Genomic DNA, 13,546 nt, shown 5'->3' with positions numbered 1-13,546 from the left:
CAAATAGACAAACTCTTCTTCTGAATCCAAATGAGAAAGATATGCTGTTTTACCCTGTCATTATCCCCAACCTGCCCAGAAAAATGTTAGCCATCTCCTTAGCACGATGGAGTCTAATATTTCTCCAGAAGCAGGGATTCACCTGACACCCAACACACATGGACGCTTTCATTTTTCAATATTCCATTTTTGCTGTTCGTGACTTATGTGCAATGTTCCATTACACTCCAAGCATCATTTTCCAGGGCTGAAACTGAAATGACAACAATTCAACTTGGAAAACACGCTCGTCCAGAGGAGCACTGCAGCGTAGATGAGACACAAGGTATGAGCAATAAAGTAGACATCGTCATCATTCAAGGAGGTCGTCCAATGACAAGCAACGACCCACAACTCCTGCCATCAACACAAAGCACAGATCATTTGGAAGGTGAGTCAAGTGGAGTTTGATGCGCTGCGTATGTTGGTTTCCTTCAAGCCTGGCAAAGCATTGCAATCTTTCTCTCTGACAGGGTTAATGACTGCACCTTCAACAGCATCAGTAACAATCAATACATGATGCTCCATTCACTTCAGTAGCTTGTTTCAAGACAATGGCATTGAGGAATGTAAAGGTAACACATAGTAGAATATGCTGATATCTGAAAGCATTTAATTGATGGGGGTATATTCTGGTTATTTTCTTTGTTTTGGTTTTTGTAAATTAAGGGCATTACAAGGGTGCAACAGAGGAAAATATTAATCTAATTCTCTGCAAAATATCATTAATATCTGTACAATTGAATGTAATGTGATATGGTATCTCAGCAGTAATTACTACAAGAGACATAATACAATAATTAAATATAGCATTGAGTCAGGCCACAAAGTCAAGCTCAGGTGCAATCCTGGCAAAATCAGAGGATGATACATTTCTATGCATCCAATTAAGCGCCAGTCACATAGGTTTAGGGAGTGTTTGGCATTCACCAGGAAACGCCCAATTGCAAGGAAAAAATGCAAATTCCTTGATAGTTTGAAAGAGGTTGCTGGAAGTTGCTGTGAAATCGATTGCTAAAGCCCCAGGCACACTGGCCTAGAGGCTGGTCAGTGACCTGCAGTAACAACTGGTCAACCCAGTTCATCCCCATATGATCCTTGTCCTGTTTTTAGTGCCCATATCTAACTTTTCATGTGTGAGTGGTGACATCCAGAACAGAGCTATACCAGCAAATATAGACGTCTACAAATGGAAATAATGTTTTTTGTTTGTGGTTTTTTTTTAATGATAGTGGTCATGACTGGATATGACTGATATATAAATATATTATATAGTATATTTAAAGGGGCAAGATCTGGGTATTAGAATACAAACACAAAATGTTTTGAAAAGCAGATGATTTACAGTCTTGTAGAACCCTAAAGTGTCAATAAACACTTAATCATATTTTACCCATTAACAAATACCCCTATATATTTTTTTATTTAGTTATTTAGTTTTCCAAAATTATATAATCTTAATTTTAGTTTTCATTTGTTCCTGGCTAGTTTTATTTTCGTTTAGTTTTAATTAATGATCATAACCTTGTTGCTAACTCTTCACCCACCATGTCTTCAGCCTCAAACTATTCAGGAAAAATATAAAATTGAAAAAGATTTTTTTACATCACAAGTTGGATCCATAACAGAGTGCTGCAGTGTTTTACAAACTCTCAGGGAATCCAGAGCTCAAGATGTGATTAAAATTAAATGGGCAGATCCAACTGAAGACAGTTTAACTTTAACCTCTAACACAAATAGACTGTTTGACTTTGGTTTGCTATTGATGTTAAACTCTGCCACTTTGCCTTGAAAAATGCTAATTAAAAAAATTACCATCTTCATTCTTTTTTTTTTTTATTTTGTAATTTCATCACAACTTCATTTTCAGTCAGAAAAGGCCAAACTACACTACAGTGTATGTTTCCTACATACAAGGTTAAAAATGAGCTCAGCCCTAACAGCACTGCAGTATGGTTAAAGATCTTTAATGCTTGCGAACACTCACTCCGACAAGTAACCCCCCTGCAGTTGGGGTTTTATAGGATTACCTTTGTGTCATTTCGGATCTTCCACAGTATGAGCCCTGCCAAAATATTCTCTGCAACTCCTCCCATCCTATTTATGGATACCCTTTTGTCTGCTCTGTGGAAGGCACAATGTTGTGTTTGAAACTCTCATCAGATTTGTACATTTCCTTTTTCGCCTTGCAAAGGAGTTGTGCAAAGGATTAAAGACTGTTAATGGTATATGTTAATACAAATACAATGACTGTGAATGTGTCTGCAAAAACCCAGTCTACTCTCTTCTTTAGACCAAAGCACCAGGCATCAAAATATGATGAGGCAGCACTGCAGTTATAAGACAAACTACTCAAAATCCAGTAGTCTGGAAAAATTGCTGAATCTCAGCCACACAGAAGCTGTTTTTTCCCCCTGTATGCATCAGAGTTTGGAAGATAAAAAAAACAAACAAACTGTGATTTAGAAGTTCATTCATATAAAAATCTATCACAAACATGTATATTTAAGCTAAAAAAAAATAAAAATGAAAATAAAAAAAATCAGCAAGACAAACGATGTTAGTTTTTCTCGTCCAGCTGCACAGAATAATATTTTTATGAAAAGCTGTTGAAGTCCCAAGAAGGATGGACAGAACGTCCATTTCTGATGTAGACAGCTTTTTATCCATTTTCAGGGCAGAGCCCGTACCTTTATCGCTAAAGTCATTGAAAGGGGATTGAGAAGGAAAGAAGATGATGGAGTACATCACTGTGTTCCCCTCCCCTCCCTGTCCATGACTCATCCCACACAAACCCTTTAACTCTCTCTACCAGTACAAAAAAAGTGCTTATGTCAAAAGCCAACAAAAAAGATGAAGTAGAAGAAGAAGAAAAGGGGTTTGGGGAAAATTCTAAGATTGTCGCACTGTGTCAACTGTTCTACAGACGTTTTTAGTGGCAACAGCAGCTCTCACTGAAAGGGTGTTTCTTACCATGAACACACAGGAGGGGGGAAAAAAAGTAGGATGGGCAGAGAAAGGAAGAGGGAAATGAAACACAGAACTTTCTTGACACAGATGGTGCCCAGGTGTCTGCAACTTTTTCATCTTTTATTTCTTGTTATTCATTATGCATCAAGCTTGGGTTTCAGTCAGATGCTGTGCATAGATTAGAAAACTACCCCAAAATTTCCTTACAGCAGAGTGTGGTACCGCAGAGTCAGTTGAGCAGCAACTTGGCAAGAGATGTGAAACCGAGAAACTGGAGAGCGGGGGGGAAAAAATAACAAAAAAATGGCTCGGCATCAAACAGAGGTAGTGGTTTTGGGAGAAGGTTGTGTAGAAGAAGTAATAAAGATGAGAGCTTAGGCATTACTGAAAGTCAAGCACATACAGGGGCACGTGTTAGTTTAACATTTGCTGGCTAAACTCGATTTTATATTCATTTTTTGCAGTGAATCAAACTTACTACATTAAATACATAATTCATTATGTTAGGTTACAGAGTTTTTCAGTACAAGTTGAGCTATGTCATTTTGATTGGAAGAGTGTAAGAAACATCAGATCAACTTTAGTCGTTTTGTTTTTTAAGATGCTCATTTGCTTAAACTGAATGATAAATAGGTACCACAGCTTGTGTCTACAAATCAGGCTTAACTGTACTGCATTCAGGTTCAGGGTGAATCAGAGATCACGGTGTGACAGCGACAGCGATATAATACTCAGCATTGTGAAGTAGGCGCGTAATGAATGACATCACTCAACTGTGAGGTGAGCTATTAAGGTAACTACCAGCGGGAAGGAAAGATACTGTCGTCTGAGACATGAAGAGGGAAACATTGTATACAAGGGTGTAGAGACCACCTGTCAGATACAAAGGGATCAGTGAGAAGAGGATCAATCGCTTTTGGGACCTTGTTAATTCTCTTTAATAAGTGCAATGTTCTGGCTGTATTTACAAGACAAGGTACTAAATCATTACCAATATGATTATTAGGATTTACTATTAGGATTACTAGGATGTCTTTAAAACAGATGAGTGGCATAAAAATAATCTGCATTTAATACTTAATACAACAGACAAGTGAAGACGCATAAATCATAAACGCTGTAATCTTAAATATTCAACAACTAAGAGCAGAAACTAGCACATATATAAATAATTAGCACATCTGAATCATCTGGACTGCTGCAGGGAGGCGATACACTGGATAAAAATCTACAGAGCTACTGGTTTATCTGTCGAAACCAATTCCTTTTATTTTGACTTTTTTAATTTGTTTTCTTTAATCAGAATTTAGAGTATACTCTAAATCAAGATCTAACAGTTTCCTAATGTGTGTGCATTAAATCATAATGACATTGGTGATATAGCTAATTACTCAGGACTATTTGGCAGAGCTATTCAGCAGGGAATTTTTGAGTATTTTGGGGGGTAATTTGAGCTCCCAGACTATTAACTAAGTAAGTAGATTCAAATCCAAGTCATCTGACAAGTCCAAATTTCTCTCTCAAGCCTCACATCAAAGGTTCTATTAGCTGCCAGTACATGTCCACTCACATTACACTTAAAAATTTAAAACATTTATTTTATCTTAAAATGAATTCTAATAGGCCTGTAGTGATTCATCAAGTAAGTCAGATTACACAAAACTGTTGATGCAAATTCTTTGCTTTGCTGCTTCATTTAAAGCCACACAACACTGGTCACTGTCACCACCCGATCCCACCAGAAACCCAGTTGGTTCTACGCATGAGAGAAAAATGTCTGTATTGCGTTTACTGTATTATGTGCACTGTCGTTTTATTTTAAAAAGACGTCACAATAATAACATATTTTTTTACTGTCAGGTGGCAGCATGGTGGCGCTGTGGTTAGCACTGTTGCCTCGTAGCGACTCCACATCTGCCCGGGGCGTTTCTGTGTGGAGCTTGCATGCTCTCCCCGTGTCTGTGTCTGGGTACTCCAGCTTCCTCCCACAGTCCAAAGGGGTTTAGTTTATTGATGATTCTAAACTGCCATTAGGTGTGAACGTGAGTGTGAATGGTTGTCTCTCTCTCTCTCTCTCTCTCTCTGTGTTGGCCCTGCGACAGACTGGCGACCTGTCCAGGGTGTACCCTGCCTCTCGCCCTATAGTAGCCTGGATAGGCTCCAGCCAATGTTGATGCAAATAGGCACCAGCCTATCCTGGCTACTAGAAGAAGTTGATGTAGCTGCGACCACTGCTGTGTTTAATCGGTTAACAAGAGATATAACAGCAAGAAAAACCTCAACATGATGATGACTTCAACCTAGCTCAATTTGAGCCTCAAGGAGTTGCATCCGATAAAAAGCACTGTTTAATTTCAAACTAAACATAGCAGTGACGAAAGCAAACACTTGTGTAGCATTTACAGCAATAACTCTGCTGAAAGCACTGAAAGATCTCCTTTTTGGCCACAGATAGGATTTTTAAGTGTGTAATTGACAAAATCTTTCATGACACAACCTTTCTATCCCCTTATGCTCAGACATACACAATAAATTAATGCATCATGGCTTCAAATAAGGCTATGCTAATGTGAACACAATGTACCATCTGTGTGTCCTCTCATCACATTAACAGGTCCCCAGAGCAGCTCTCGATCCTCATTTCAGTTTTTCTTCTCTCTGCGTCTTCCCCTTTTCTCCCAGTTGGTTGAGAGGAGAAGCTTAGATCAGGCCAATGAGCATACTGCCTCCCTTCGTGCTTTTATCCTTTAAGACTTTCAAAAGCCCCACGGCAACTTCCTTCCTTTCATTTTTCCTCCTTTTCCCATTTCCTGCCTCTTGACCCCGACTCCAGCACAGGAAAATGGGGGGGGGGTTGACTTCTTCGCTGCCACCATTTTCTCCTGTCTTAAGCTCTCTCCAATTCAAACTGTATAATGAAACTCAATACGGAAGGACAATTGTACGCCTTTCATATGAACTGTGTTTTATAGACTAGAGCAGTGTTTAACCATTGAAGCAAACTTTATCTTCAGCTGGAAGATGAAATGTGTGTTTATCTAAGGTGACACTTTTGTTTGTCTTCTCTTAATAAGGCCAGGCTGCACTAGTCTTTTTTTTCCCAACATCTGACCTTATTTATCAGATAATTTACCCTGATGTTCATTTCAATTATATGACAAGAATTAGGTAGGTGTCTTTTATTTACTTTGCCAGTGTTTGTTCAGCAAAAAACACAAGAACATGAATAAAACCATTCTTAAAAAAGAATTACATTTCATCACATTATGACTGAGGTACTTCACCCACAGGTGGCGCTGGAAGAGTGAAGTTGAAGTTAAAGCCAAAGTAGCTTGGGCTGGTGTGAAAATACTTTTGTCGTATTAATCTTTTGCTTTGTCTGCATCTTTGCTCCACTGGTTTTCTGATATAAAGGTCACCAAGCCTATGCCTAAAATTAGTAACAATTTAAGCGTATGTGGTCTAGTAAAAAAAAAATCTAAATGTCAAGACAATTCACATACACTTAAAGAAAAAAAAGATGCTTGCTTACACAGTATCACGAGTTTCAAATGAGTCTAAAGTGTCTTTCAGCATTTCAGAATAATATTTCTCCCCTCATTTTATCACTGAACACTGCAGGTGCTTCACATTTAAATAACCCAGTTTTGCAATCCCCATAGATTGTATACAGAAGCCCAGTGTGGCATCTCATATTGGTTTGTGATATCCGTTTTGAAGCCTGAATTTTAGCTCATCACTGTCACAATACTTAGATCATATGGTAGAGCACTTAGTTAAGGTTTTGCTAGAAATCCTGGTTAGTAAGATGCATCTATAGACTGTATAAGTGCATCGCCAGACCTATCTGGTAATTGTTAATAGACATATAGTTAAAAAACAAGAATTTCACTTTTTATACGGACTACAAAAGTAACCACACACCAATTTACATTATTTGACAGTTATAATAAAAAGACCGACACAGCAGACATAGTTGAGAGCACAAGTTCACTGACCAGAATTAGCTCAGCTGAAGCCCAGCAGAGCACTATTGCTACAGCTGCCTGTCTTGCCATCCATTTTACTCAACCAGAGGCAGACAGCCACTGGTTATATTGGCACTAGGACCTGCCATACTAGGCATTCATTATCTTTATAAAATTATGTTGTTATAACAGACTGTGAAACGCCTAAATACATCCATTAACCTTTACTTTCCATATAAACATACACAGAACACAATGTACTGCATGTGTGGGGCTTTAAAAGCTCAGATTTATGTTTCAGTGGTTTTAGGTGACAGTTTGCAAATAACTGATATTCTTCACATCAGTGGATGGGTAGCTCTGTAAAAATGCCAACTTAAAGTTTTCTAGCATCAAAAAATTGCATGTTGAATGGGCTTATAAACTTTCAGAGCGTCAGTCAGTGAGGACTGTCAGTTTTAAATGCATTTCCCCCTTGCTTGGTATGCCTAATCTCGTAATAAGTTATATTAAAGAAATGAATCCTCTTTAATTAACTCAAAGTAATAGTGTGTTGGTCAAGTAAAAGCGTAGCATGACCATAATGTCATTTGAATGTGGCTGTAGAAATCTGTCACAACCTTAAATCCCATTTCTTTTTCTCCTGTCCAAAAGCACATGAACTTGAATTTGCTGACATTTGGGATTGATTGGGTCCATTTTCAAACGTACGCTTCATTCACTCTTTCCGTTGATTTATCTTTATTTTTACTTAGAGAAGAATCCCATGAATGCATTTTCCCATGAGAAATTGCAAAAAGGAAACAAATGTTGCTACTGATTCATTTTAAGGCTTTATATTGTGATTTAGCAAACAATTCTCAGTAGATTGTTTTGACAAAGGCTGCATTTTTCCCCGCAAACGTTGGAAAGAATGCTTGTCCGGCTGAGTGTGCCTACAGATAAAGTACAAGTGGTGGCCTCAAAAAGAAAATTAGCACTATTGTGTATAGATGGCTCAAAGTTTTCTTGATGTTTTTGAATAAGGCAGCTTCACACAGTATTTACACAGTACACATAATCACAAAGACATAAATGGAAGCAGTACAAGGTTTAATACATCAATAGACAAGAGAAAAAAATACTACAGATTTTTTTGTTTATCGTGATTTTTTTAAGCTTTTAGCCCTTTTTAAGCTTTCCATTTGTTCATTTGTCTTTCCGTCTATCTGTCTGACATGATGCTCAAATTTTGTGTGATGGTTTATACCCATAACAGCTAAAGGTGATTTGATTTTGGTGAAAATCGGGTCAGGGTCACACACCAAATGTGAAGAGCTTTATATTATCCACATTTTTTCATGGATCATCTTCAAACTTCACAACAATATACCAGGCCTTGGGGGGCATGAGTACCTCGGTTGGCTTAAGTGTTTGACCTTGACCTTGATCATTAGCTCCCAAGGTCAAAGTTGACCTTGAAAAAAATTAAAGACACCAAATTAACTATAAGATATAGATGAAAGGCCATGGCGAGAGCTGTATGACACACTTGCTATTCTGATAAAAGTATTTGATAAAGTTTCCCAAAAATCACACACTGCCTAAAACCATCACCACTTCAGCACCATGCTTGAGAGCTGGTATGAGGTGTTTGTGCTGATATGCTGTGTTTCACTTTCACCAAACATGGTACTGTGTATTATGGCCAAACATCTCCACTTTGGTCTCATCTGTCCAAGTGGCATTGTTGCAAAAGTCTTTTGTTGAGATACAACTTTGCTGCCAGATTCTTTTTTAGAAAGAACAGGATTTCTCCTGGCAACCCTTCCAAACACGCTATTACAGTTCATTCTTTTCCTAATTGCACTGTCATGAATTTTAACATTTAACATCCTAACTGGGGTAGCTCTTGGGTTTTCTTGCAATTTCTGAGCTTTGCACAAACTGACCTTGGGGTGAATTTGCTTGGATGTCCACTTCTGAGAAAACTGTAGCATTGCGCTCCAGACCAGCAGGCTGTCAAAACTTGTTATTTTATTCAGATGGTCACACTTACTGAAGATCAGTTAATCAAGTGTATCTATATAGCAACACCTGCCTGCTACTTACCCTTTTATTCCTAATGGAACCAGTAAGTGTGCTATTATTTTTTCACAAGACTGCATAGAGTGCATAGAGATGGAAAAGTGATACGTTTGCTGTGTGTGGTCATTTCTGGACTAAAATGTGTGAGCCCTTAAGCTAGCAGCTTTTATAATTACTGTAAGGAAACACCCTCTAATGGTTGCTATCAAGCAAGCATTAGAGGGTTTATAATGTTTGCTATCTCTTTAATATAGCAGACGTGTGGAAATCCAGCCATTTTTTATTTAAATTCATTCACTTTTATTCAATTCAACTTTTAACCCCAGACTCATTTGCAACACATCAAGACATAAAAAAAGATATTATCCTTCTCCAGAGCCACAGTACTTTCAAAAACAAAGTCAGGGAAATTACATAATGTGGAATTGCTAATGAATGAAGGGTAAAAAGAAACATCCTCTAGGGAATGATTTCTCATTATAATTCTTCCACACCATAAGACATGAATGGCCACTATAAGAACGTGTTTAATTCACTTCTGCACAAAATATTTTTAGACACTTATTTAAAAAATAAAATAAAATAAAATAATAAAACCACTCCTAAGTATTCCATGTCACCCAGCAGATAGGGACTGTGGGTCTCTGTCAGAGTGGATGAAACTAAAAGTTATTAAAAGTTAAGAAAAAAGGCTTTGGACACAAAAGAGCTACAGCAGCAGCAACATGGCTCTTAAAAGAAAGAAGCAACTTTCCACTAAACAACAGGCTTATGTTTAATAATTCAGAGAGCATAACAGTCCGTTTGAGAGGAGGTTTTCTAATATTCATGTGACATGATAGCCAAGACAGGAACTCTGGCTCTCACTGGGCACCGTGTTATTCATACTGTGAGGCACGTCTGTTTTGTAATTCATAGCCTTGGCTTTAAGTCAATCAAAGACAATTCTAGATCAACCCAGTGCTTTAGCAGAAAACGCAAGAATTATCCAAAACAACTCTAAATCTAAGGTAAACCGGATAACCAAAACTGTCAGCTTTTACCAGGGAGCGAAAACCTGCACTTTGTCTCAAAGGGGAAAAAATGGCCTTAAAAGAAAACATCGAGGTCATATAGTCAATAACCCACTGACCAAGTGCTACCTGGGAAAATATTTTCAAGGTGATGAAGGTCTTGTCTGCTTCAAATGTGTGGCTTAAGCAGGCTTTAGGGTCGGTACAACTGCTGGTGTCAGACACCCCCTTACATCACACCTCTCTAACATCAGGTAGGGGATGCCTCTGTCAGCCTATATAAGTTTGCAAAATTGATGACTAGATCATCTACACTAAGAAATGCCCACTCTGAGAATCAGGTTGTGTTAGACCTTCTCTTTGTCAATTTAAAAAAGGATAGGGTTATAAAAAATTATGTCATAATGTACCTAGAATTTATTTAATCTGTCTCTTTTTCCATTAGCACTAAAACAGTTTTGAAGTGGAAACATTTCTCCCAGGGGAAAGGATCAAAAGTTGGCAAAAGCATCTTAAAACAGGACTTTCCAAGCCTGCCAGGAGTGGCTTCACCAGAAGGAAATCCTGGAGCTTGCCCTTCTTTTGCACAAAGGTGCAGCTGCACCCTTCTGTGACCCATGGTCCCAGAGTCACTTAAAGTCTTTGAGTGAGGATTCTACCATGTAATGCTTGATGTTATGTTAATAAAACAACTGTCAGCTTGAGCACTGTCCTTGAAAACGATTCATGTCAATTACTCGATATTACTGTAGATGGACCTCGGAGTTGTAATCTGTCAAGAATGACATGCTTAAAAAAACTGTATATATTTTTTTCATTATTATACCTCTACTGCCTCTGCTGTAAAGTGTTCCTCTCTTTCTAGTCCTTGTTCTCAGTTTGTTACACACACACCTTTGTGGCACTTTGATGTGATCGACCAAATGGAAAATATTTCTGAAAGTTTGCGTCATGATCACTATTTTTAAACAAGATTCAAGCTCTGAGAGACCATAAAAAATCTTTATCATCATTACAGTATGACGTGTGGCTATCTGTCACTGCCTTTTCTCTCTTGAACACCCTCTTTCATGTAAGCTGACCAAAGTGCTATCTTTATGCGATGGTACCTGGTTAAAAAAAAAAAAAAGTTCAAATACTAGTTGACAAATGACACATCTTTGCGTCACTTTACATGGCAGAGGGCCCACACAATGCCTCCTGATGTCCCATCATCTCACTATAATTACTATATCTCTGATCTCTATTTCACATTTGGTTGTCATTCTCTATTATACTGTTTATCAGCTGTAACTTTTTATTCTAGCACCAACTGCAAACAACTGTTTGATTTTCCCCACCAAAGACTTCTTTAGTCATCAGTCAAGTTTTAGTATCACAGTGTCACTTTAGCTGACCTAAAATAACTACTGCAACTATTTTATTTTGCTTCCCTGAATTTTGTAGCTCATAGTACAGAGCATTTAGTTTTGTGAGTTAGATGTATGCAGATTGACTCTGTACAAAGAAAAAACTGACAGAACAGGTCACCACTACCATAATGGATTCAACTTTCCAAAGGTTACACCTGATGACATAATCCCTTCAGATAGTATGAGCAGCAAATGAATCACTGGCAGAATGCACTTTTTGAACAGCTCAAATTTTTGTAATGTAGCCAAGTTCAAAACTGTTCAGCTCAAAACATTTGGTTGACAGCTGTTTCTCTAACCCTAACCCCAGCTAAAAAATAAGTGGGTGTCAAAGTTTTACGTCAAAAAACAGGTAGATTCGCTGGCCTGGAAGTAAATACTGCGAAAGACGACATGCACGGTGGTCTTAGCAGCTTTCAGGCCAGAGTATTCTAGCAAAAAATACCTAAAGTGAATACACCTGATAAATAGATAGTATGAATAAAGTATTCTTACAGTCAACAGTGTCCATTATCAGGGGGTGAAGCAAGGCTCTTGGTGATCCGTGATGTAGATTCAGCCTAGGACATAAAATAACACCAACACCCATGACTTCACACGTAAAGAAAACTCCTATAGATCCCCACATAACAAAAACACACAGGCTGCATAGAATTCTACTACTTACCAACATAGCAAACCCTAGTTGATTTAAACACCTTCCACACAATAGTAGGTCTACATGGAATAAAAAGCCATATCTATATGTTACACATGAATACTGATCTAAAAATTTGAAAGACCAAGCAAACTAGGTGAACTCTAAGTCCCTGGATAATATTCTGGCAGAAACTCTTTCACTCTAAATACACCTGCTCTTTAATAATCTCTTCATGAGAAAGTTCATTAATCCTCTGGCAGAGGAATTAAGAATGGACTAATCACCTTCTCTCCCCATCAGCAGCTGGGGTGTCTGGCCTGATGGTGAAAAGCTCCAGGACAGTGAAGCCTCGTCCCAGAGCCTGATGAGAGCAGTCTGGTCTGGTTGACAATGACACCAACTCCAGAACCAACAGTGTGCTGGGTAAAGTCAAAGACGTATGGACATACAGTACCTAGAAAAACAAACACACGGAGTAAAAACAGGTTCCAAAATTAAGCCAAAATGAAGGTGGGATTGTATTAATAGATTGTATGTAAAAATAACATGGCCAATGATTTGTGTAAACCTGGTTTTGCCTCTGCTTATGTTTTGCCATCATCATCTTGTTTTGTTTAATAGTTTTTTTAACCTATGTGTGGCATCCAAGGTGTAAATTTCTATATAACATGGTACAATGGCAGCAACTTGTCAATCACAGACATCTGGGATCTAAACTGTACTACTTAAAGAAGACAACAAAACTTTCAGATCACTTAGGCTACATTCACACTGCAGGTGAAAGCGCATCAAATCCGACTTTTCTGACCCCATGCAACCCATATCCAATCATGGTATGACAGTTTGAACAGCACAAATCCGATATTTTCAAATCCGATCTGGGTCACTTTCGTATGTGGTACTGAATGCAATACATATCTGATGTTTTAGAAAGCGACTGTTGTTTGAACGGTCATGTTGCATTAAATCCGTCTTTTACGTCACTGACACAAGACAGACGCCAATTATCAGCGCCGGAGAAGACATCGTGAACGCTTCCTGGCCATCCAGTGTAGATGTCAGTGAAACTGTTGGGAAGACAACGTTGGAGAAACGTGAACATTTTATTTGTACTGTATAATCTGCAGATTCTGACAGAAATCTGCAACTATCCTTTGGAGCACCGCTCCTCTAAAAGAGCAATAAGGATCATTATTAGGCCATATGTAAATAACAAAATAACTTTATAACTTAAAGCAAAATTGGGAAACGTAATGTCCGAAGTCTTTATATTAAGGGCCATCAGTCATACAATACTGTTAGGTCTGGATCTAAACCGAGCGTTTAGACCCAGACCTAACGTGACGTCTTCTTTTGCGCATGCGGGCCGCTTTGAGCGTTCACACTAGAGCGCGTTTGCTGTCGCATTTTATTTTTAGTGTGAACAAGCAGACAAAA

The 13,546-nt window shown here is 38.2% G+C and overlaps 1 protein-coding gene across 1 annotated transcript in view; it reads right to left on the bottom strand.

The window, feature by feature from the left end:
- nphp4 (nephronophthisis 4) overlaps positions 1-13,546 on the bottom strand; it is a 162,233-nt gene that overhangs the window by 126,189 nt on the left and 22,498 nt on the right. The window contains exons 3-4 of the mRNA XM_025901798.1: positions 12,394-12,563; positions 11,965-12,029 (exon numbers count right to left, since the gene is read on the bottom strand). Of these exons, the coding sequence (XP_025757583.1) occupies positions 11,965-12,029; positions 12,394-12,563 (235 nt within the window). The remainder of the gene's footprint in view (positions 1-11,964; positions 12,030-12,393; positions 12,564-13,546) is intronic.

Source organism: Oreochromis niloticus, linkage group LG20 (genome assembly GCF_001858045.2).
Source record: "Oreochromis niloticus isolate F11D_XX linkage group LG20, O_niloticus_UMD_NMBU, whole genome shotgun sequence".
In the NCBI taxonomy this organism is placed as follows: Eukaryota; Metazoa; Chordata; class Actinopteri; order Cichliformes; family Cichlidae; genus Oreochromis; species Oreochromis niloticus.
This window is presented reverse-complemented; position numbering and strand designations above follow the sequence as displayed.